Source organism: Camelus bactrianus, chromosome 9, assembly GCF_048773025.1.
Source record: "Camelus bactrianus isolate YW-2024 breed Bactrian camel chromosome 9, ASM4877302v1, whole genome shotgun sequence".
NCBI lineage: Eukaryota > Metazoa > Chordata > Mammalia > Artiodactyla > Camelidae > Camelus > Camelus bactrianus.
In genome coordinates, this window is record NC_133547.1 from 1,177,919 (window position 1) to 1,200,631 (window position 22,713).

The following is a 22,713-nucleotide window of genomic DNA, read 5'->3' on the forward strand; positions in this document are numbered from 1 at the left end:
GTCACTACAGTAATGGGGGCTCAAGTTTGGGGTTTTTTTTTTAGCAACTTGGGAGTCAGCTCTTGTCCAGTTCGAACCGACAAAGACTGGTTGGAACCACCAACCCCTAAAACTAAGCCTGCACGGGTGTCTGAGGAACAACCTTTTAACATCAGCCCACCAAAGACTCCACCCTCAGATCATGCCAAGGGCCACCATTTTTGAATGTTAGTAACGAGGACCACACATTATGGATGACAGCACAAACATTTTATTCCACCCAGCAAAGTCCCTGAAGGCAGTGACGTTCCAACACATTTATTGTCTTCTCAGTTATTAGAAGGGAAATACCAGCCAACATTCATTACCAAGTGGTAAATAAATAAGATGAACAGACATTTCATTAATACATTATAAATCAGCTATACTTCAATAAAACACTCTATCAAAGATACACAGCTGGCAACACATTAAAAATGTCCAAGATCATCAATCATTAGGAAAATGCAATCAGACCACAGTGAGATACCACTACACACTTTAAAAAACCATGCTGGTGAGGAGCAAAGGGGAACTGGAATGCTCTTGTACTCCAGGTGGGGAGGCAAAAGGGTACAGCCATTCACTTCAGAATATGAAACTATATATTCAAATAAAGAATTTTATGTACATGGTTCACAGTAAGCATATCTGTGATAGCCATACTGGAAACAAACCACAAAACCCCATTTATCCGTTAACAGATGAATGGATAAACCCAGTCAAATGACAGTATATACAAACAGTGTATCTTTCAGGAATTTAAAAAAACGCACTATTCACATCTGCCACTGGATGATTCTCAAAATGATTCTGCACCGCGAGAGAACAAGGCAAACATGAATGTGAAAGGCAGTAAATCAATGGTCGCCTGACCATCTGGGGAGAGATGTCAGAAGGTAGCTGTGGAAGCGACGGACGGTCGTCACGACCGCAGTTCTGTGGGCTTACATAGTAACACCAACCACACTGTACATTTTCAGCACGTTCGGTGCTTTGTATACCAGCAGTCTAGCTCAATGAAGTTTTAGCAGAAATTGGCTTTACATAAAGTCTGAACCTCCTTTTTGGAAAAGTGGAAGGAACTCTGGCAACCACAAGTTAACTCCATCACCTCTCCTACCTCATGGGAGGGACTCTGCCGCAGTAGCAAAGAACGCTGGCGAGCCAAGAAAGACGTGTTCACTTGAGCTGTCCACGAACTCTACCTGAGTCATAAAAGTCACATCCCTGGACTAGATGATTTCCACTCTCATTCATGTGCATCAATGGCCTTGAGATAAACAAGCTAGAGCCACTATGGGAATCCTAAAGCCCTTTACATTATGTCACAAGGTTAGTCACACAAAGCCCTGTAGTCTGCACCAGGAGGCCTTGGACAAGAAAGCAAATTAGACCAAGCTGAAGTGGAAACCATTCTCTGCCGTTATACTGTTCCCACCAAGGTATACAAAGTTCCGAAACTGGGTCACGTGGAGCAAGAAAGATCCATCCTGGGCGCTACGAGGGACAGTGCCACTGAAGAAGGCGACCTCTGGAAGCCACTGGCGGACCCAGACCGGGTCCTGTTCAAGGCGTCTCAGTTAGGGCCGTGTCCTGGGCAGTCAGGCGGAAGACAGAACACCAGAGTGCTCAGACTGCTCACGCTTCCCTCCAGGTGATGGGCACGCACGGAGGTCACACAGCTCACAGACGACGGATGCCCAGTGAGGCGATCTGCCACTTGGTAGAGGTAAGATGACTTCTACCACAGAACTCAGCGACGGAAGTCTGGCAAGGGCGCTGGGCAGGTTAGAAAGTACAGTGTGCTCCTTCCAAGCTGCCTACGAGCCTGGTACTCCCAGGCAGTCTCCACACAATGGATGCTCAGGTGTATGGTGTTCGACTTCAGGTCGATGGCTCCCGGACAAAGCCTGTTCAGTGTGACACGGTCAACAAGGACGTAGCTGATCCCCTGCCGTCCCCGTCTCATTCGACGGCTTTTCTCCAGCGTGAACTTTCTGGTGGCGAATGAGGTTAGACCGTCTGCTGAACGCTTTCCCACACTCACGGCACTCAGAAGGCCTGTCTGGGCTGTGAAGTTTCTGGTGCGCAATCAGAGCAGACTGCTGACTGAAGACTTTTCCACATTTGCTGCAATCCAGAGGCCTTTCTCCCCTGTGAGCTTTTCGGTGCTGAGTAAGTTGGGTGCTCTGGCTAAAGCATTCACCACATTCTGTGCACTCATATGGTCTTTCTCCAGTGTGAACTTTCTGATGCTGAGTGAGGCCAAAGCTTTGGCTAAAAAGTTTCCCACAGTCTGTGCACTTATAAGGCCTTGCTCCAGTGTGAACCCTCTGGTGCTTAATTAGAGTAGAGCTCTGGCTAAAAAGTTTCCCACATTCGGTACATTCATATGGCCTTTCCCCAGTGTGGATTCTCTGATGTTTAATGAGGCTGGGACTTTGGTTAAAGAATTTCCCACACTCACTGCACTCATAAGGCCTTGTTCCCGTGTGGACTCTCTGGTGTTTAATTAGGTTGGAGTTGGAAGTAAAGAATTTTCCACATTCACTGCATTTATAGGGCCGTGACCCAGTGTGAATTCTCTGATGTTCACTAAGGCTAGAGCTCTGGCTGAAGAGTTTCCCACACTCGCTGCACTCGTAAGGCCTCTCTCCGGTGTGAATGCGCTGGTGCCGAACAAGTGTGGGTTTGTTGCTGAAGGCCTTCCCACACTCGCTGCACTCATACGGCCTTTCTCCAGTGTGGACCCTCCGGTGCTGAACAAGAATGTGTTTATAGCTGAAGGTTTTCCCACATTCGCTGCACTTATAAGGCCTTTCTCCAGTGTGGACTCTCTGGTGCTGAGCAAGTCTGTATTTGCGGCAGAAGGCTTTCCCACATTCACCGCACTTGTAGTGCCTCTGTCCACTGTGAGAGGCCTCCACACACTCGGTGTCCTTCTGTGGTGTGACCTGGTGCTGGAGGCGGCCAGAGCTACCAGTGGAATCCGTCCCAGCCTCCTGACATGTGGAAGACTTCTTGGACGCATGGACTATGCGGCTCTTCATAAAGGCCTTACGCACGTCTCTTTTAAAGACTTTCTCTCCACTGTGCTGGGGAAATTTCACACCTGCCCCACGTGGTTTCTGGCCAGAGATTGTTCCCAGGTCCTCAGCTAGATAGAAACCACCTTCTAAGTCCAGGCTACGTAACTCCCAGGGGTAGGCCTTCTGGGTGGACAGGTCTGCCTTTGAAGTATTTACTTGTGGCCCTTTTCCAGAAACTTCTTGCACACAAGTCGTCTCCTTGTCCTCTGCTCGGTGCCAACAACCTGAAAGCAGAACGATGCTAGTGAACTTCATGTAGGTTTGGGGAGGAGGCAGCCCCATCACATATGTGTGTCTGGCATACCAAGGAACAAATCTGTGGGACTGTTCAGGACAGGGGAGCTGGGGGCACTTAGGAGAGGGCTGCTGTACAGCACTGGGCCTCTAGATGCCATGGAACAAGGGGAGACTCACCAGACAAAAGACACAAGGATGGGGTGGAGTGCAGGGAGGAGCCAGGGGTCCACAACTCACTCCTCCAGGAACGGTTTGCACCAGGGCCTTGGCAGCCGGTGACACAAGTGTGCTGTGTGGAAGGGTGTGTCCAGGCCCAGGAAACTCCAACTGTCACTGAGGAGCTGGTATTCAAGGACTATTTTAAGGACACGTGCAGACCTTATGACACATTAAGTGTAGGCCAATACCAGAGAGTGACGGAGAGAACCAATGAGCAGTGGGAGTCAGGGAGGTGAGGGATAAGCCTGGGTTGGAAGTCAGAGTAGAAATGACAGAAGGAGCAGAGTGTCCAGAATGTGGAAGAAAGACAGAAAGGAGGGGCACAGGCCACGATCTCACATCCTCCCCCTGATGCCAACCACCAGGGCCAGGCCCACTCTGCGCCCCTCTTGCTGTGCCTGGAGTCATGTCCACTCTGCCATGTACCCAGGGTTCTCCTCCCAGCTCCAGCTGGACAACAACATGGGACCTAGAAGATGCAAGTCCTAAGGGAAAGACAGGACAGTTGCGCAGTCAGTACTGGCCCGGGGGGGAACAAATCATGAAACCGTATATCACATAAGGAATGTTTGAGTAAGTCTCACAGAAACAGCCACGTGGACCCCACAAGTAGTGACCATGTTGGGTCCCAACAAGTTCCTTGTACAGCCACGCCCCAGGAAACATCAGCTGGAAGGGGACAGAACCTTGGAGCAGAGGTGGCCTAGGGGCTACAGAGTCAACTTAGCAGGGAGTGGCTGAGTCTGATGGAACCCACTGGACTAATTCCAAGTCTTTTGACCCAGAAAACCTTTGAGCAGCTGTTATGGGGGCTACTTATGAAAGGAGGCAGTATACACACCCAGCCTTGGTGCCCACAGCACATGAGGCAGGGAAGCAGTAACAGAGATGTGCCCATTGTCTAGCTTGGGAAGAAGGTGGAGACCAGCCCAGGATGCTGGGAGAGGTGTGAAGGTCTTACCCAGTGATGCAACCAGTACAAAGTTCTCCAGCATCACATCCCGGTACAGGAGTCTCTGAGCCTCATCAAGGAGCCTCCATTCATCCTGGGAAAAGTACACAGCCACCTCCTCAAAGGTCACAGTGCCCTGTGATGATGGGGACAGATGTGTCCATGAGCAGCCCGTCTCTCTCCAGGACCTCGTAAGTACCCCCAATTCCAACTCATATTCACTCTGCCCTCATCCTCCTCCCCAGCTCCCCAGCTTCAAGGGTAGTGGTACCCAGCCTCTCCATACCTCCTTAATCACTAGGTCCAACTCTCAGCAACCACAGGCAGGGGGACAGAGAGAGGCCATCTAAGCTCTGGGCCTGCTGTGCAGGCCCCCCTTTCCTGCAAGATAAGCACCTGAGAGTCCCCACGACCACATCTCCCAGACACAAACACACCTGGGTCCATCCTTTTCTCTTAAGCTCCTGGTGCCAGGGCCCCAACACCTCCTCCGTGTGCATATTACTCACCAGACCTCCTCATACTCCTGACCCCATCACCACCACCAGGCCCACAAAATTGGCATTTCTCTGGCCTCCTCACATACCCACCCACACAGAGCATTCAAAAAGCGCTTGGCAAGTGCAACAGGATCCCACTGTGCCCCCCCGCCCCAGTCCTGTTCTGAAGAGGCCTTGTTCCCGACTTCAACCTCAGTCACAGCATGCAGATCTAAACACCCCTAGTCAGGTTCCACTTGCATACTGCACATCCTGTCTCTTCACCAGTTACAATCTCTGTCCACGTAACACCCATTCAAAGTCCACGCCCACCTGACGCACCTTGGGTAAACTAACCTGATGTTCTGACAAGAACCCGGTGGGTGCCGGGCAGGGTGAATAAGCACCGCCTGACTCTGCTCTCACCCCACCTCCTCTACCGCTTTCCCTCTGCGTCAGCTTCACGGCCACGCCCCCATGAAACCCTTGACCAGGTGCTGGCCTTTCCCCTCCCCTCCTGCTGCTTACCATTACTCTTGTCTGTCCTTGTGACATCCACAGCCCCCCTCCTCCCTTGTCCCCTAATAGCAACCTGAAGCCCTCCCCAGCACTCTAGCCCTGCATGTTCACCCGTCCACTTGTCTCCTACACTTGGGAGTCTCTGGACCATCTGAAACTCAGCATGGCCAAACCCAATTCCTAATATTCTCATTGAAAAGTACTCCTGCCACTGACTTCCTCATCCAAGTTGATGGCCCTCCCAGCCATCCAGACGCAAAGGGCAAAAACTTTGGAGTCATCCGTGACCCCTCCACATTAGAAACTCGGGTTAGCCCCTACTTTAAAAACAAGTTCAGGAGCCAACAACTATTTCTCTTACCTCTACATCCACCAATATAATGCACTAATATCATATCATATATTATTATATAATAATATAATACACCACTCTGGTCCTGCCACAACCAGTGCTCCTCTGGATAGATGCAACAGCCTCCTCCACGGTCTCCTTGTCTTCCTCTCCCCCAGTCTGTTCTCTCGGCAGCCAGGGGTAGCCTGTTAGGACCAAAGTCAGGTCACTTTTCTCCTCTGTTCAAAAACTCCAGGGCTGCCATCACTCTCAGAACAGGAACCGCACTTCTCAGGCTACCATTCTAGGCCTGACACTTGCTCCCTTGCTCTCTATTCTCACCAGACACTAGCTGACACCTCCAAGGCCTAGAACAAGCCCATCTCCACCTCATCTCCAAGCCCTGGTGCATACTAACCCCCGTACCTAGGACACCTTTCACATCTCAGCCTGCAGGTTGCCAAACGTGGGGACTCTCTCCATATAACATCTGGCCTGGACTTAGGAACCGGGCTTAGGGTTTCTCTAGGGTGTCCAGACACCTAGGCCAGGAAGAGTGGGAGCAAAAAGAGTTCCAGGACACATGACACTCACCAGCGCAGGGGCCGTAAGTGGTCCTGCTGAATGTGGAACCTGCAGGAAAAGCAGGGTCATGTCACTGTAATTCCCAACCATGACACAGACAAAAAAAGATACACGCGTGAACCACCTAATATTTCACGTGAAGATAAAGGCACAAAGGAAAGTAAAGCACACAGAAGAGGGCAGAAAATGTTATGGAGTTGTGCTGTCAAGTGCTGACAGGGTGTCTCGAGGAAAGGCTTTCCCGCAGTGGGAGGAACAGGTGCCAAGCCTCTCTGTCGGGGTCATGCTGGATGTGTTTGAGTAGCAGTCATGAGGTTAGTGTGGCTGGAGCCTAGTGAGCCAGAAGAATAAGGGATGGTGTTGGGGAGAAAATGGTTGTGGCAGGTCATACAGTACTATTATCATCTTGAGCCACAAATATCAAAATTAAGTCTCATTTTATTGTACATGTCTGTTTCGAACACTTCCTTTTTGTTTCACTATGGTTTATTACAGAATACTGAACATAGTTCCCTGTGCTATATAGTAGGACCTTATTATTTATTTTGTGTGTGTGTATATATATATATAGTTATCTTATCTCTGACACTTCCTTGATTCCCCCCGTAATGTTTCTCCCTCACCAATAATAAATTCTTCTTTTCCCATAGCTCATAGTTCGTCCTAACAGCTGGCCAAGAATTCTTATACTTCCTTTTCAAATTTTACTCTGGTTATAGTAAAAATTACTTTTATATTAAATTGCAGCTTACATAATCTACAGATTAAATTGTTTTGAAATTATTATAACATTATACAAACAATTCAGGATTATGTACTTTTTATGTTTATCTATATTTTTTGATGCTAAAAATTTTCCATAAATGTTTAGACAGGTTATCTGTAATTTCTTACATGCTGTTCTCTCCGAGTGTGGTAGACTTCACATTCTAAATGAACCTCTGATAAAGGGATTATTGCTAGAATCACAGTAAAAGTGCCTCCAGCAGTTCGGGATAACTCGGGATTTCTGACTGCTTAAACTTAAGAGAAACAAGCTATAGCACCTCTATCCCATTCTAATTATATAAGCATAAAAACATCTTCTTGGGTTCTAAATATCCTGTTATGGTTTTGAAGCATTATAATTTTTTTTATCATTTCTGCCCCCTTAAAACAAGTATTTTAACAAAATATCCTAACCATTTCCTCTTGCAATATCACCAGAGGTTATTTAACAGTAATATAAACATTACTGGAAAAGTACAATCTCTTAAAAAACAAAAACCCTCTGTACACTATAAAACAGTCAATTTATGTAATGTGTAAATGTCTATCAAAATATAACTATGGAATAGATTACGAGTAGGTATAATACTTTCAAAGAGCTGAGTTAAAATCAGTAACATGGAGCAAAACAAGATCAAAAAATGGAAATGCTCATTTAAGTACAATATTAATTTTAACATGCTAGACAAATGTATGCTGAATATATGCTAGAACACATGGCAGATACGACTACAGTAGCAATGTTTATAAATACAGAAAACATAGACCAAAAAAACCAAAAACAAACCCATAAACAAAGAAAATTCTTCAACAGGAGAATTTATTAAGACGTTTTACTCATATGCTCATACTACAGAATACCGCACAAAAAGGAGAATGAATGGATAGCCATGTAATACATGGATAAGATCACATAATACTGTGCCAAGAAAAACACATCATGATACTTATATGATTCCATTCATAAAGTTTTAAAACAAGCGAGCAAAACTAAACTACAGTCGTTGAATATTTTCCGCATGGTTCACAAAACTATATATATATAAAGGCAAGAAAATGCTAACTTGTAACACCAGACAATACCCTAACTTCGGGGATGCAGATAACTCTTTTGGGAAGACCGCACAGATGGCTTCTGGGATCCTATTTATATCACGTTTCTTGACTTCAGCGGCGAAATACTAATTTCAGAGCTGGTTATTCAACTGCAATATGGACGTTCTGTGCACTTTTTAAAAGCACGTCATATTTCGAAATTCGAAAAACCAAGCCTTGAAAGGATAAATATAAATAAAGGACATTCATAAGCAAACACTGATAAGAACAAAAAAACTGCAGAATGGGACGTGCTGGGTGACGGAGCGCAGGGCGCAGCACTTACCTGAATCGGACCCATCAGCTCAGCCCCCGCCACCGGCGTCCGCGGGCTAAGGTGGGCCCCGGCCACGGCGGTCCCTTGTCTGGCCCCGCGACAGAGTCAGGACGGCTGACGGCCACGCCCGAGCCTCAGACCCGCCTCAGAGCAGCGGGCGGGGCGCCTCCGCGGCTCCCTTACCTCAGGCGGCCCGGCCTCCTCCCGAAGCTCCCGACCAGCGGACAGCTCCGCTTTTACAAAATGTCGCAGGAGGTGGACGCCGGAAGGCCCGCCCAGACGCCCTCCCTTCGCGCGGAAGTGCCTCTCTTCTGAGTCCTCACTGGACCAGGCCCGACGCCGCGCGGCGCAGAGCCTTCCGGGTAATGTGGTTCACAGCGCTCCTGGCCCCACCCCCTGGAATGGGCCGGCCGCACGGGGAGGGGTTGCTGGGAAGGTTTTCTGGGGTCCTGCTGACGAGCTCGGATTCCCGCTTCTTGAAGGGAACTCACTGAGATTTCCGTGGAATGTAGACCTCACTGATCTCAGAGATGTATGGAGACATACTACTTCAGATGTTCCCCTAACCTGCAAAACCAAATGAGCACATGCTACCACACTGCGGCTCAAAGTGCATCTGTTACCTGCCAGGGTTCTCGGACTTTTTAATCAAGTGAAATTGATAGGTCAGATGAGAAATTCAAGCAAGGTTTTATTGGGGCTCCTGCTGCAGCAGGAGGGAGCAGAAACAAATAACAGCTGCCCTTGTTCACCTCCTTGCTGATCCCTTACATGGGGTGATGGTGGGGACAGATCCTGAGGGGTGGCTCACTTGGTCTGTCCACCCTCTTGGTGGTGCTATGTGCAGAGATCATGGGCAGTCCCCTGCTTTTGTTCATGCCTTTTTATATCTTGTTCATAATTTGACCCAACTGAGCATGTATGCAGTTTGTTTTTGGTCCCTTATAGTTTCTTTGTATTTTGTTGCTCAGGAAGACATTTGTCCATGTATAAGCCCTGCAGCGAAGAGCCCAGGTGCCAGGTCCCAGCTTGTCTCATTCCCCTCTGAGGGCTTCTACACCCCTTATTCTTAAGTGTTAAAGAGCCAAAGATCTCTTTTTCTGAAACTTTTCCCCGCTGGACCAGAAAGGACCCCCAATATATGGTGTATCCAAGGCCACTTCTGTCTATGATTGGGTTACTAGTGTTCAGGATCCTGAATTTAGTTTATTTTTATCAGAGGGGATCCCTTTATGTTTTTCGTGGTCTTGTGTCCTGTCCAGAGTCCTAGAAAGGAATTATCAAAATTAGAAATTCCTCCTGAAATGCCCATCTGAAATTGGTTAAGGGAGTGGCCTCTGCGATAACTGCCCATAGTTTATATTCCACTTCTGATTTGATGAATGGCTCTCTTTTGCTGGGAAGCAGGGCAAGTGTAATTAAACCTTGAATACAACCTGGATTGGGGTGCATAGCCCAGTGTCCACATACAGATTTCTCAGAGGCAGTTTATGCACTGACTCTTGGTGGCCCTTGCTGTGGTGGTGTGGGGGTTGTTGGGGGTGGGGGCAAGGGAAAAGTATCCCTTAGGGGCACGCACTGTCTCTGGGTTTTCTTAAGCCTGATACAGTGCAGAAAATTTAAGTCCTTAGTAATACAGGAGCTTATCTGAAGCCTTACGATGGTCATCCAGCTCTAGTCTGGATGTCTGAACCACAGCTAATTTATTTTGATTTCTAAATGTATTTTCCCTTTATAATTAAGGCACATGTACAATGGATATTAAATAGGCCACAAAATGGCTGTTCTAGTTAAATCAAACTTAAGCCAGAGTGACTTCCCCATACCTTAATATGTGAAAGAAAAAAAATTTTTTTTTTTTTACCATTTTTCCTGTTTGTAAATCCTTTAAAAGGTCAAAATATTTGTCCCTCAATGCCAGGATAATTGCTGCCTGTCCTGGATGTATCATGTCCCTTAGTGATAGGCTAGTTTTGATTTATATATTTTCCTAATTATCCACATTGAAGGAAAACTAATGAGATATTCTGAGCAAGCTCAGAGATATGTTGATGGGGGAAACATCTTAAAGGCTATACATTTTTTCAATGATACTAAACTGTCATACAAACATCCTGCGCTATACTTTAGCAGCAAGCAGTGTCTCTTGCCATGAATAGATACATTTTATGACAATTTTACTAAACAATTTTCTTTTTTCCTAAGTGTTGGAGCAACTGCACAGTTAACACAATAAATCCTAATTTTTAATAGAGACTGGGCACAGGTCATGAGGCATTTGATCTTCATCTACAGAGAGATTGCAACAATAGCCTTCAGAAACAAACTTAGAGTGTCTTCTTAATAATTCAATTAAACTTACATTTATGTAGCATGACAATAAGTGACTATCTCTGAGTCTTAGGCAGTAAATAGAGACCTCAGTTAACAGAATCAGAATTTGACATCCACTGAAACATAATCTTTTTCTCTCTAAAATTACTTGCATTTTAAGCAAATATAGTCAATTTCTTATTTATTTGGTTGCAAATTAGATCTGATTTCAATAAACTTGACTTGAGTACTTACATAAATGTAATTGACCATATAGATACTTTTAAATTGGCTGTGCTGGAACTTTGCATAAGAAGTCTCAGATTGAACTTTTAAAAGGTCTCTCAGGGCCTGGAAAGCCATGCCAAGGGCTTATCACAGAATTTGCCTTACAGATTTGGATGGATTCCTCCCTTTTTGAAATCACCCCAAATTACCTTCAGATTTTTGCACTTCCTCAGTGCCGGGTGGGGATGGTCCCTTAAATTGGATGAGGGCAGGGGCAGCTTCATGGGTGGGGCCAGAGGGGTGGCTTAGGGGGTCTGCCCGCCTCCCTGGTAGTGATCTGTGTAGTGATCCTGCTCAGTACCTTGCTTTTGCTCCCTGACCTCATAAGAGGTAATTGGGTTTTTGGTCTTTTTGTATCTTATTCATAAATTTCCCCAGCCGTGCATGCACATAGTTACTTTTAATCTCATGGTTTCTTTGTATTCTGGTGCTCCAGGAGTACTTTGTCCAGCTGCAAGCACTGCAGCACAGGGTCCCAGGTCCCAGGTCTCAGCCCGTCTCACAAGGAGAGGAGAGACTAGAATCCCACACATTTCTCTTGGGGGCAAGATGCTCCCATTGTACACTTGCTCTGACTATGAAAAGAGGACATGCTGTCCCAGCAGAACAGGGAAAATGATAAATCACTATTTTTTTTTCAGATACGTTTCAGATTCTGAAAAGAAATGAAAAATATCTCAAATATGGAGTAATATACATTGTTTGAAGAAAAATTTTGCTGACTGTGTTCAAATAGAACAACTGACCATACAGCCAGAAAAACTGTTTATCTGGAAACCAGAGACATGCTTCAACTTTTGAACCGGTTCTGTGACTTCTGTCACTTTCTCCAACATCCCCACCATGGATCTGTCTGAAGTGTTTTCTTTCTTCTTTTTGGTCAAATATGTTGAGCTTCATTCTACCTGTAATCGAAAAGCGACACCATAGCTGACAGCTATCAGTGGACATAGAATGTCATGGGGGAGGGGTAATTAGGTTAATCAATCAATCAAATCAATTAATTAATGGAGGTACTGAGGATTGAACCCAGGACCTCGTACAGGCTATACCCTACCCACTAGAGTGTTTTTTTTTTTTTTTTTTTTTTTTTTTTGATGTGATGTGTTCCGTTGGGTGTAGACACCAGGGAACTTGCCTGGATCCACAGTCTGAAATAAGACCCTAAACTTTCTGTGACTATTACTAGACTGCTATCCAGAAACCTGGGTGAGTCCTGTTTAAGAACAAGGGACGTGCCCCCGGCCCCATCTTGGAACTCCATTTTCCGGCGTCCCTGACAGAACCTATTAAGTTTTTACGAGTCAAATAGGGAGCGAGTTCAGCTCTGACATTTGGGAAGTTTGGTGGCAGCGGAAACTACGTTACCCAGAAGTCTCTACGGTGCGCGGCGGCGAATGAGCCAATGAAAGCTTAGGGGAGGAGCGCTCATGTACGTGCGCATGGCGTGGGAGCGGGACTTCCGGCGCTCCTTGTCTGAGTGTCTCTCTTCGTTCACCCGTTCTCGGCCTCAGCGTCGCTTGGGGGGTGCTGAGGTGACGGAGCGGAAAAGCGGGTGGAGAAGCGTTATCGCCGCTGCCCAGAGGCGGCCGTGAGGTCCCCTGAGCCTGGAGTGACGGCCGTGCCCTCGTTCCCGCCCCGCTCGCCGCCTCTCCGGGCCCCTCTCTTCCCACAGGCCGGTGGCCGAGGCCGCGCCGATGAGCCCCGCTCAGGTGGGTGCTGCGTCCCCGGGCCCCCACCCGGCCGACCCCCACCCCGGAGTCCAGGTCAGGACGGAGGGGCGACCGCTCAATTCCTGCCGGTCACCCCCGTGTCCAGAGCAGAGGGCGGCCTTGGAGGGGTCGCCCTTCCAGCGGGTGGGAAGGGGTGTGGGAGGGAGCTCCCCCAGGGCCGCCTGTGGGAGGCTCGCGGGTGCTACGGGGTGGGCAGCGCCGGCGACCCGGGGAGGGGAGGAGGTGTCTGCCCTGAAACGGCCGCCCCAGCAGCGGGACGCCGTGGGAGGCTGTGAAGGGCGTGGGGACGGGAGAACCGTGTGCGGAGTTAGCAGCTTAACGTGGGGAACCCAGGATGCGAATGGAGGCACGGAGACCGCTGAGGAGACCCCCCGCCATAGACCCCAGGAGACTGTGGTAGGGGCCGGCCGGAGTGGTGGCGGGACGGGGGAAGGGTGAAGAGATTCTGGAAGAACCTCAAGATGCAGCAGACCGATTTCTTGCTTCATAAAATGTAATGTAAGCAAAACTCGGGGATGAACCACCATCTCAAGTTTTATTTTTTCTTTAAAATTTTTTTTTTTTAGAATGTAGGTACCGGAGATTGAGCCCAGAACCTCCTGCATGCTAAGCACGCACTCCACCACTTAGCTGTACACCACCCCGCCCCGCCCCCCACAATCCCAAGTTTTCTTTGCCTGAACATCTGAAAAAATACGGAGACGGGGAAGTCAGTGCAAAGAGCAGGTTCCCAGGGGAAGATCATGAGTGTATTTGGACGTGACGTTCTTGAGATGGATGCAGATGGACGTGTCACCAAATGGAGATGGCATGTGTGTGGGTGAACATAGTCTGGTAGTCTGGAAGGAGAGGAAAGGGGCAAGGTTGGAGATATCAAAGGAGTGGAGGGTGTGGACTCCACCAGGGAGCCTGTGGGGAGCAGATTGGGGAGGGAGCCTTTAGATTGTTCCCAGAGATGGCCCTGTGGTGAGGGAGGGGAGGGCTGAGGGTAGGAGGGCAGGACCTGAGGGGCGGGTGTTGGCATCCCTGATGCTCCCTCCAGCAGAGAGCAGGGCTGACCTAGGAGGGATTCTGGCCTGTCTGTAGAAAGGGAGGCCCGGGTGGGCTAAGGAGCTTCCCTTCAGTGGGGCCTGCAGCGTGTGCTGCTGTGGGGTCCACGGTCAGGGCCACTCCTGAGGGAACCAGGGAAAGGGCAGCCGGGCTGGTGCAGCCACTGCGTCCTAGACCAGGACACTGCCGCCTCCCCTCCACCCCTCAGGGTGAGAGGGATGATCCACCCTCAGTCAAGGGCTCCCAGCAAGCTCCCTTCTGAGGACTGTTTAGTGGGTGGGCCTGGTTGCTGAGTGGACTAACAGCTGACCTGCCTGTTCGGCCCCTCTCTCTGACTCGTTAACTTAAGAATGTATAAAAGTTTCATTAACTTAAACACGAATTAACCAATATTCCTCTAAACTTGTACACGCAGGTAGGCAATTAGAAATTAGCCTATTCACTCAGTTAAATTTCTGCAAACACTTCATAATTGGCTTGGCATTGATCAGCCTCTAGGTATTTGCTTACAGTGCCAAATTTCTTCTATGACATCGTCTGATATCTTAAAAAGTAGTAAAGATGAAGACCCCAGATTTCAAAACTACCACTTCATTTGCACTGAAAAGACGTACAGAACTGTTGATCCTGTGGACGGTCCTAGTGGATACATGGTGTGGACCCTTTACATCAGGTACCAGTACAAGCCCTGTGAGGGTGGAAGCATTCTCATCCCCATAAGCATTTTCTTTCCCTGAGGCTCAGGGAGGCTCAGTCCTTCTCCAGGGTCACCCAACTGGTAGGAGGCAGTACTCATTTCTTTCTTTCTTTTTTTTGGAGTGGCATGGAGTTTTTTAATTTGAAAAGTGAAAAGGTTACACTTAATGCAGTTAGTGGAAGGCAGAGGCTGTGCTAATAAATGCTCGTTACAGAGTTGTTCCAACGGAGAAGCTAGGGAACTGCATTCCAAATCAGACTTGGTAGCAAGTATAAATCTGAAGAAAATCCCTGTGGCCATCACACTGCCATCTCAAGAGCTCTTGTCCAGGGAAAATCAAAAAGGGAACATTGCTCTAGTCTCCCACTCAATTAAGTAATGGGAATGATTCAGCCAACGAAGTTCATGACAGCAAGGTGCAGGATGGTGCTGGCAAAGAGAAAATCAGCAAAGGCTCGCTGCAGGGAGATGCCTTGGAAGTCTGCTTTGTGCAGTGGGTTGATCTGTCTTCTCAGACAAACCGCTAGGATGAAGCTCCCCACACAAGAGGTGAAGCCCGAGAGGAAACAGTTGAAGGGGAAGGTCCCCACAATAACTGAATTGCAGTGCATGGGTCAGCAATATATGCAGGCGGTAGGCATCCAACAGCTTCAGACACTGAGGAGTGGAGCTCAAGTACTCTTCTAAGAGCCGCGAGAGGATGGACAATACCGATGCCGACATGGCTATACGCTCCAAGCTCTCATTTCTGAGGAACTGCGCCTAGACTGTCGGGCTGAGAACCAGGCATGGCAGGTGTTGTGGTCCAGCTCAGGGGAGGGATCCTACCATGTTTCCCATTTCTCATGGCTTCCTTCTTCCCCAGGGACCCACAGCAGTTGCAGAAATGCTTATGGACCCTGTGCAGGTGAGTGGAGGGGTCCCACCCATCCCAGCTGTCACCCTGATGGTTTTGTCATCCTGACATATGTGCCACCAGGTAGTGTCCCAGGACATCTATCCCTTCTTCCTGTTCTCCATCCAAAGACCATGTACCTTCATCAGGCCCAGGATCCTGTATTTAATCTCAGGTGACGGAGCAGTTCCATTTCTGACAACTGGTGGTATAGGATGTGACAGGAGTCCTGACTACAGGATGCAGAGTGTTCAGACAGGGACGGGTGAGACTGAGCCAGGACATTCAGGGAACTGCAGGCCTCTGTTATATGTGGTGGGAATGGGGAGCTGGGATAGGTGTTCACAGGCATCAGGCCTGAATGATTTCCTGAGGTCCTGAGCCTCTAATGAGGTGGGTGTGTGGAAGGGAAAGTCTGAAGCAGAGGCAGAAGGTGCTGGGACCCAGATTTTGACAGACTCCCTCAGGCTGCAGAGTGGAAGACAGACGAGGGTTGTGAGTGAAGGCAGGAGGCCCTGAGGGGCACTTCTGCAGTCATCTCGGTGGATGTTGGTGGTGGCTACACCTAGGTGGTGGCTGTGGAATTACAGAGGGGTTGTTTTCTGTTTGAACTAGAGCTGCTGTTTTATGATGTGGTCTGTGAGGGACTGGAGGGGGTGGGCTGATAGAAGAATCAGGGACGACCCCAGGTTTCAGGCCTTGTTACGAAGGATGGATTCATCAACTAAAATGAGAAGTTGGTGATAGAAGGAGTTTTCAGATGCAAGAGGAAGAGTCCGTTTCTGTCCATGTCACAAAGGTCCCAGAGGCTCCCAAGGAGAGATGCTGGGTGGGGAGGTTGGTGTACCTTGGCTTCAGGGGAGGACAGAGGAAGGTTCTGCCAGCTCATGGGACAGCTGGTGTGATGCCGACGAGGGGGAGGGCAGAGGGGATGTGAGGTCTCACACAGGAAGGGTGACTGAGGATGAAGGAGACACAGGGCCAGGTGGGGAGACCCTCAAAGCAGGGTCTGGGTCCCACCCTGGTCTCAGGGACTTGGGGGTTCAGGGCAGGACTGGGCTGGATTGATTGCTGGATGCATTTGCCATTCCCTGCCTGGGTTCCCTGTGCACAGGGCCCTGTGAGGAGTGAAGGAAGTACCTGTGGTGTGGGCTGGGGTGTCTGCGGAGTTGTCACTGTGGAGGGGTCAGAGTCGTGAGGAGGGTGCAGGCCTAGAAGTGACATGTGGGTGAGGAGGAGTGTGAATGGTTGTCCTGGGCCTGGGCACTGGGCACCTAAGGACCAGGACAAGTCTGAGTTTGGTTGTCTGAGGGTCCACATATGGGGGACCCCGGGGAAACGGCTAAGAGAGGAGCCGGGCACTGCAGGCAGGTCCACAGCCTGGACAGTGGTTTTCCGCTCCCTCCCCCACGTGTTCTATTCCACATGCTGGACACGGTGACCAGTGGTGATGAGGAGAGCTGGCACTGGTGCCCGGGACCTGGTGTAGCTGACGGTGGGACGTCTGGGCGGAGCAGGAGCCGGGTAGGTGTGTAGGGCGAGGATAGAAGGTCCCAGAAACGGAGGTGCATGAGTGATTGTACCAGAGGATTGTAACTTGTGGAGGTGAGTGAGTGGAGACACGGAGAGGCCCGTGCCATTGAAGGGCAGTTTTATTACTTCGGTTTCCTGAGAGGAGAGGCACAGGGCCACGTGGGGAAGCACTCGATTCATTGGGAGCTTAAACACGAGCAAAGGGAAACCAGTGGTCAGAGCCTTTACTGGGCTTTCCAGGGAGAAGCAGGGAGGGTTGGACGAAAAGTTTAGGGATGGCTCGTTTGCACAGTTGTCCTGTCCTGGGGTGTGGGGCCGTCCCTCGCTGTCTGGTACCTGGCCTGGCTGATTTAGGGCCGGGAAATACTGACGTGCTGTGTGAGAGTTCCTTAAGGAGCTGGTTCAGGGTATGGGCTCTGGGTTACAAGGGAGATATAAACAAATTGTGGCCCGTACTAAAGCCCTGTAATTAACGGATGGCAAACAGATAAACACAGAATCCACAAAAACAGAGTTAAAGCAAGAAGCTGCTCACGAGCCAAACTCTTGCAATTTTGGCAGGGCCGTGTGGTCTTTGAGGACGTGGCCATATTTTTCTCCCAGGAGGAGTGGGGCCTCCTTGATGAAGCTCAGAGACACCTGTACCATGCTGTGATGACGGAGAACTTGGCGCTTCTGTCCTCCCTGGGTAAGGTCCCCACACTCACCCCGCGTGCTGGGCTGGCTCTGTTCTTCCCCTTTTCCCGGGGGCGCTTCCGACCTCCCGTGATGAGACCACAGGTCCTGCTTCCTGTCCTGGTTTCCTGGCATGTGTGTTGTTGGTGCCAGGGCCCGGGCCAGGCTGTGTGTACAGGTCATTGGTCTCTCCAGGCAGCCATGTCCCCAGTGCTCTGAGACCTTGTCAGACAGGGCTCAGGGTCAGAAATCTAGATTGGGCCTGAGAACCCCCTTACCTGGCATCTTCCTGGTTGAGTCATTCAGTGTAGATGCTTGGAATGTTGGTGCCCTCGGCCTTCCCCCTTCCTCTTGCTGACATTTCTGAGGGCTGTCTGTGCCAGGAATTTCAGGCTACATCCTAGTTACTCATTTGGGGGACCTCTGAGTTGTTTCTACAGTCTCCCTTGTGAAGTATTTTCATTTTATTTTATTTTGTTTTCTTTTCTTTTTACTTTACTTTACTTTATTTTATTTTATTTTATAAATTTTTTAAGGGAAATACTGCAGATTGAACCTGGGGCCTTGTACATGCTAATAACCATGTGCTCTACCACTGAGCTATACCCACTACCCCTTATAATTTTAGAATGTCAGACATCCTGTCTTGGATCTCTCTGCACATGTGCTGGCTTACACGTAGGACTGGCCTCTTTCCGGTGCCACAGCAGTGCTCACCTTGAGCAGTGGGGAGGACCTCAGGTGCCTGAGTGGGTGGACATTACAAGATCAGTGGCAGCAGATGCTCAGAAGTACCCAGCCTTGTTATCAAGTTGTTGGAAATTGCTGTGATGTCAGAGCTGAGAACTTGTGCTGTGTTCACCTGTTGTCCACACTTCATTTCTTCCTTTTCTCCCCCATTTTTGTTTCTTCTGCCACACTCCCACCACCCCGTGTGGCCTACTCTTGTCACACGTCCCCTTTCATCGCTCCCTTTGCAGGGTTCTCCAGTATTTGACCTGTACATAAGGTGTCACGAGGTCTGTACATATTCTTACATCGTCCTTGAACTGCAGCGTCTCTTTTGTAGTCAGGTATTTGTATGTCTACACAGTGCTCACCGGTCACCGGCAGCTGTGGCCGTGTCAAAAGCCATCTGCAGAGGACTGACTTGGAGGCCTCCTCTCCTCCCTGCTGTGGTCTGAATGTGCATCCCCCTAAAATTCATAGGTTGAAAACCTTGTGCCCACTCAAGGTGACAGTATTAGGAGATGGGGCCTTTAAGAGTGATCAGGTCATGGATGCAGAATCCTCAGGAATGAGGTTGGTGCCCTTATAAAAGGGACCCCACAGAGCTTCCTAGCTGCTTACACCGTGTGAGGGCCCAGTGAGAAGTCTGCGACTGGAAGAGTGTGGACTGATGTCTGGGTGCCAGCCCGCAGGACTGTGAGAAGTACGCTCCTGCTGTTTATAAGCACTTGTGGTGTTTTGTTACTGCATCTCAAATGGACTAAGGCAGTGCCTCTCCCTGCTGTCCTGACCTGTCCGTCAGGACTCTCATCGTGGGAGCTACCCAGGCCATCTCTGCACAGCAGGCCTCCCTCACTGGCTCTGGTCCTGGGTGTGTCCTTCTGATGGGGCTGCCCTAACATCATGATCATCACATCTTTCACCAGAACTTCTTTGCTTACAGGTTTTTGGCCTGGAGCCCAGGATGAGGAGGCACTTTCTGAACAAGGTGTTTCTGTCAGAGTGTCAGAGGTCAGGACACTAAAGCCGGGTCTGTCCACCAGGAAGGCCCTGCCCTGTGAGATGTGTGACCCAGTCTCCAAAGACCTTTTGCACCTGCCTGAGCACAGCACTGATCAAGGGCTGTATGTTTGTGGAGTGAACCTTTCCCAGCACCAAAAGGGGCAGATGAGAGACAAACTTTCCAGAAGAGATGAGAGGAGGGCTTCACTCCTGAGCAACAGCAGCGAGCACACGGCAGAGAGGACCTGGGCATGCAGCGGAGACAGGAAGGAGTTCCATGGCAGCACAGGCCCCCTCCAGCAGCTGGCCCTGCACAGTGTGGGGAAGCCACACAGAAACCCTGAGGGCAGGGAGGTCATCAGCAGTGGACAAAGCAATTACAAGTGCGCTCAATGTGGGAAGGCCTTCAGTCGAAAACAGACACTTGCTGAGCACCAGAAAATCCACATGGGTGTGAGGCCTTATGAGTGCAGCAAATGTGGGATGGCTTTCATTAGAAAGTTTCACCTTGTCCAGCACCAGAGAATCCACACTGGGGAACGGCCTTTTCAGTGCAGTGACTGTGGGAAACGCTTTAGGTACAACTCCACACTCATTAGTCATCAGAGAGTTCATACTGGATTAAGCCCTTATGAGTGCAGCAAATGCGGGGAATTCTTCAAGTACAATGCCAACTTCATAAAACATCAGAGACTTCACGATGGAGAAAGCCCTTATGAGTGCAGAGAATGTGGAAAATTCTTTAGGTACAACTATCGACTGATAAGACATGGGAGAGTTCATACTGGAGAGAGACCTTACGAGTGCAGCGAATGTGGGAAATTTTTCAGGTACAGCTCCACATTCATTAGACATCAGAGAGTTCATACTGCAGAAAGGCCTTACAAGTGTAATGAATGTGGGAAATTCTTTAGGTATAACTCCACACTTATTAAGCACCAGAGAGTTCACACCGGAGAAAGGCCTTATGAGTGCAGTGAATGTGGGAAATTCTTCAGGTACACCTCGACCCTCCTTAGGCATCAAAGAATTCATACTGCAGAAAGGCCTTATGAGTGCAGCTTGTGTGGGGAATTCTTCAGGTACAGGTCCAAGCTTATTAAACACTGGCAAAATCACACTGGAGAAAGGCCTTACGAGTGCAGTGAATGTGGGAAATCTTTTAGGTACCACTGCAGACTCATTAGACATAAGAGAGTCCACAGCGGAGAAAGGCCTTACGAGTGCAGCGAGTGTGGGAAATTCTTTCGGTACAACTCCAACCTCATGAAACACTGGAGGAATCACACTGGAGAAAGGCCTTATGACTGCAGTGAGTGTGGGAAAGCCTTTAGCCACAAGCATATTCTTGTTGAGCATCAGAAAATCCATACTGGAGAAAGACCGTATGAGTGCAGCAAATGTCAGAAGGCCTTCATTAGGAAGTCCCACCTCGTTCATCACCAGAAAGTCCATACTGAAGCCAGTATGAGTGCCCTTAATGTGGCGAATTCTTTAGATACAACTCCAACCTCTTTGAGCAGAGAATTCACGGCGGTAAAGACCTTATGAAACGATCTACCATATATCTCATAATAACCTATAATGGAAAATAATCTTTAAAAGAATATATATATTCTTATATATTCTCCGTGTATATAAAACTGAACCACTTTGCTGTACACAGGGTTTCAGGTGAAACATTGTAAGTCAACTATACTTCAATTTAAAACAAAATAAAAGACCTCATGAGTTCAGCGGTTATGGTAAGTTAGGTACTGCTCCTTATGCTGGAGAAGCACCGTATGAGTTGATGTTGGAGTGGGCCTTACAAAGATAGAAAATGTGGTGTTTGGTACAGCTCCCCACGTCAAGAGTTTACAGTGGAGGAAGGCCTTCTGAGTGCAGTGAATGCAAGTCTAGGTGAAACAGCAACCCCACGACACAGCAGAGGTTTCACAGTGGGGAGGGACCTAAGTCCTGCCATTTTGGGCATGTGTTCAGCCAAAACTTCCACTTCATTCAGCACCAAAAATTTCATGCCAGAGGGAGTGTTGCAGATGGGGAAAGACTTCAGCAAAGTGCTCTAGTCAACCTCTAAGAGCCACTCTAATACAGAGGTTTTTTTTTTTTTTTAACATTTTTGATTGTGCAAAAATATTACAAAGTTTACCATCTCCCCTTCTAATTGTATGGTTTAGTGTGGTTAACTATTTAAAGGTTTGTGCAGCTTACCTCCAGAATTCTTTTCATCTTCCAAAACTGAAACGCCATACCTGTTAAATAATACTTCCTCCTACCCACTTCCTACCTCCCCTAGCAGCCTCTTCTTTACAGTCCACGTGTGAACATCATTGCTTCAGATACTTCTTGTAAGTGGAATCGTACGTTTTCCATCTCTGTGACTGAGTTAGCTAGCATAGTTTCCCCGTGTGAAGCGTTTGTCAGCATTTTCTTCTCTTTTGAGAAGGAATCAGAACCGACCTACCTAAGCCATGGGGAAGGGTGCTGGTAGTCGGTACAATTTTGCCTAACGTTACAATATTTAGAGAAAGATCCAGATTTTATAGAGACTATTTACTAACAGCTTTATAAAGGTATTGACATATGTTAAGCTGCATTTATTAAATGTGTGAAATGTATTCACTATATATGTGCACAGTGGGACCATCACCCACGTCATGATAATGATCACGTCCATTGCACACGTTTTCATTGGCCCCTTTGTCGTCTCTCTTCCAACCCGACCAACTTGTCATCTCCAGGTAGACATTGTAGATCGCATTTTCTATAATTCTATATAAAGGGAATCCTACAGGTACTCTTGTATGACTGTTTTCACTTAGTGCATAAATATATTTTTAGTGTTATTCATGTGTGCAAAACCGTGGCATCAAATAAGAATAAGCAAGGCTCAATTATGTATTAGAGCTGCATTTTTATAAGCAAATGGGCTTTTTATGTTCTGACAATCACTGAGAGAACGTTTTTTTAAAATGGGAAGTGAAGTTGAAACTAAGTAATTTGAAATTGTTTCACATGAATTCATTATCAATAAAAGAATTTTGAACCATCTACCTAATACAGAAGCTTCCACTGACACATCTTTCTAGATTTTTCATTTGTTATTTGACTTCTTTTTTCTAGTAGCATCTTTAACTGTGTCATTGTGTTATAAAAGTTCTTAGGGAATTTTTTAAATCATTTTTTGTGGTAAAATACATTTAACATAAAGTTTATGATCTTA

At 48.2% G+C, this 22,713-nt stretch overlaps 2 protein-coding genes and 1 pseudogene across 10 annotated transcripts; 1 reads left to right on the top strand and 2 right to left on the bottom strand.

Annotated features, from left to right (window-relative positions):
- Positions 1–234: 234 nt before the first annotated feature.
- LOC105074411 (uncharacterized) lies at positions 235–8,858 on the bottom strand. Of its 5 annotated transcripts, XM_074370946.1 has the most exons (6): positions 8,582–8,857; positions 6,442–6,480; positions 5,878–6,053; positions 4,805–4,899; positions 4,528–4,654; positions 235–3,334 (listed from the first exon to the last, which is right to left on the bottom strand). In XM_074370946.1, the coding sequence occupies exons 5-6, from the start codon at positions 4,559–4,561 to the stop codon at positions 1,950–1,952; spliced, it is 1,419 nt and encodes a 472-aa protein (XP_074227047.1). In that variant the 5' UTR covers positions 4,562–4,654; positions 4,805–4,899; positions 5,878–6,053; positions 6,442–6,480; positions 8,582–8,857; the 3' UTR covers positions 235–1,949. The 5 variants fall into 5 exon arrangements, with proteins under 5 accessions (XP_074227047.1, XP_074227046.1, XP_010960279.3 ...); XM_074370945.1 differs by lacking the exon at positions 4,805–4,899; XM_010961977.3 differs by lacking the exons at positions 4,805–4,899; positions 5,878–6,053 and having other exon boundaries at positions 8,582–8,858.
- Positions 8,859–12,611: 3,753 nt separating this feature from the next.
- Positions 12,612–22,713, top strand: LOC105074413 (uncharacterized). 5 transcript variants are annotated; one of them, XM_045521914.2, is made up of 4 exons: positions 12,612–14,629; positions 15,519–15,560; positions 17,643–17,769; positions 19,429–22,713. In XM_045521914.2, the coding sequence occupies exons 2-4, from the start codon at positions 15,540–15,542 to the stop codon at positions 21,036–21,038; spliced, it is 1,758 nt and encodes a 585-aa protein (XP_045377870.2). In that variant the 5' UTR covers positions 12,612–14,629; positions 15,519–15,539; the 3' UTR covers positions 21,039–22,713. The 5 variants fall into 5 exon arrangements, with proteins under 5 accessions (XP_045377870.2, XP_010960282.2, XP_074227036.1 ...); XM_010961980.3 differs by having other exon boundaries at positions 12,612–12,885; XM_074370935.1 differs by having other exon boundaries at positions 12,613–14,629; positions 15,169–15,560.
- On the bottom strand, positions 15,043–15,376 carry LOC105074412 (dolichyl-diphosphooligosaccharide--protein glycosyltransferase subunit DAD1 pseudogene; annotated as a pseudogene).

Coding starts and splice junctions, on each gene's coding strand:
- LOC105074411 (XM_010961977.3), bottom strand. Junction 4,655..6,441: donor CACTTACGGCCCCTGCGCTG/GTGAGTGTCATG, acceptor CCATCATCACAG/GGCACTGTGACCTTTGAGGA. Junction 3,335..4,527: donor TGTACTGGTTGCATCACTGG/GTAAGACCTTCA, acceptor TTCTGCTTTCAG/GTTGTTGGCACCGAGCAGAG.
- LOC105074413 (XM_074370935.1), top strand. CDS start 15,483: ATGTTTCCCATTTCTCATGGCTTCCTTCTTCCCCAGGGACCCACAGCA. Junction 15,561..17,642: donor TGCTTATGGACCCTGTGCAG/GTGAGTGGAGGG, acceptor CAATTTTGGCAG/GGCCGTGTGGTCTTTGAGGA. Junction 17,770..19,428: donor GGCGCTTCTGTCCTCCCTGG/GTAAGGTCCCCA, acceptor CTTTGCTTACAG/GTTTTTGGCCTGGAGCCCAG.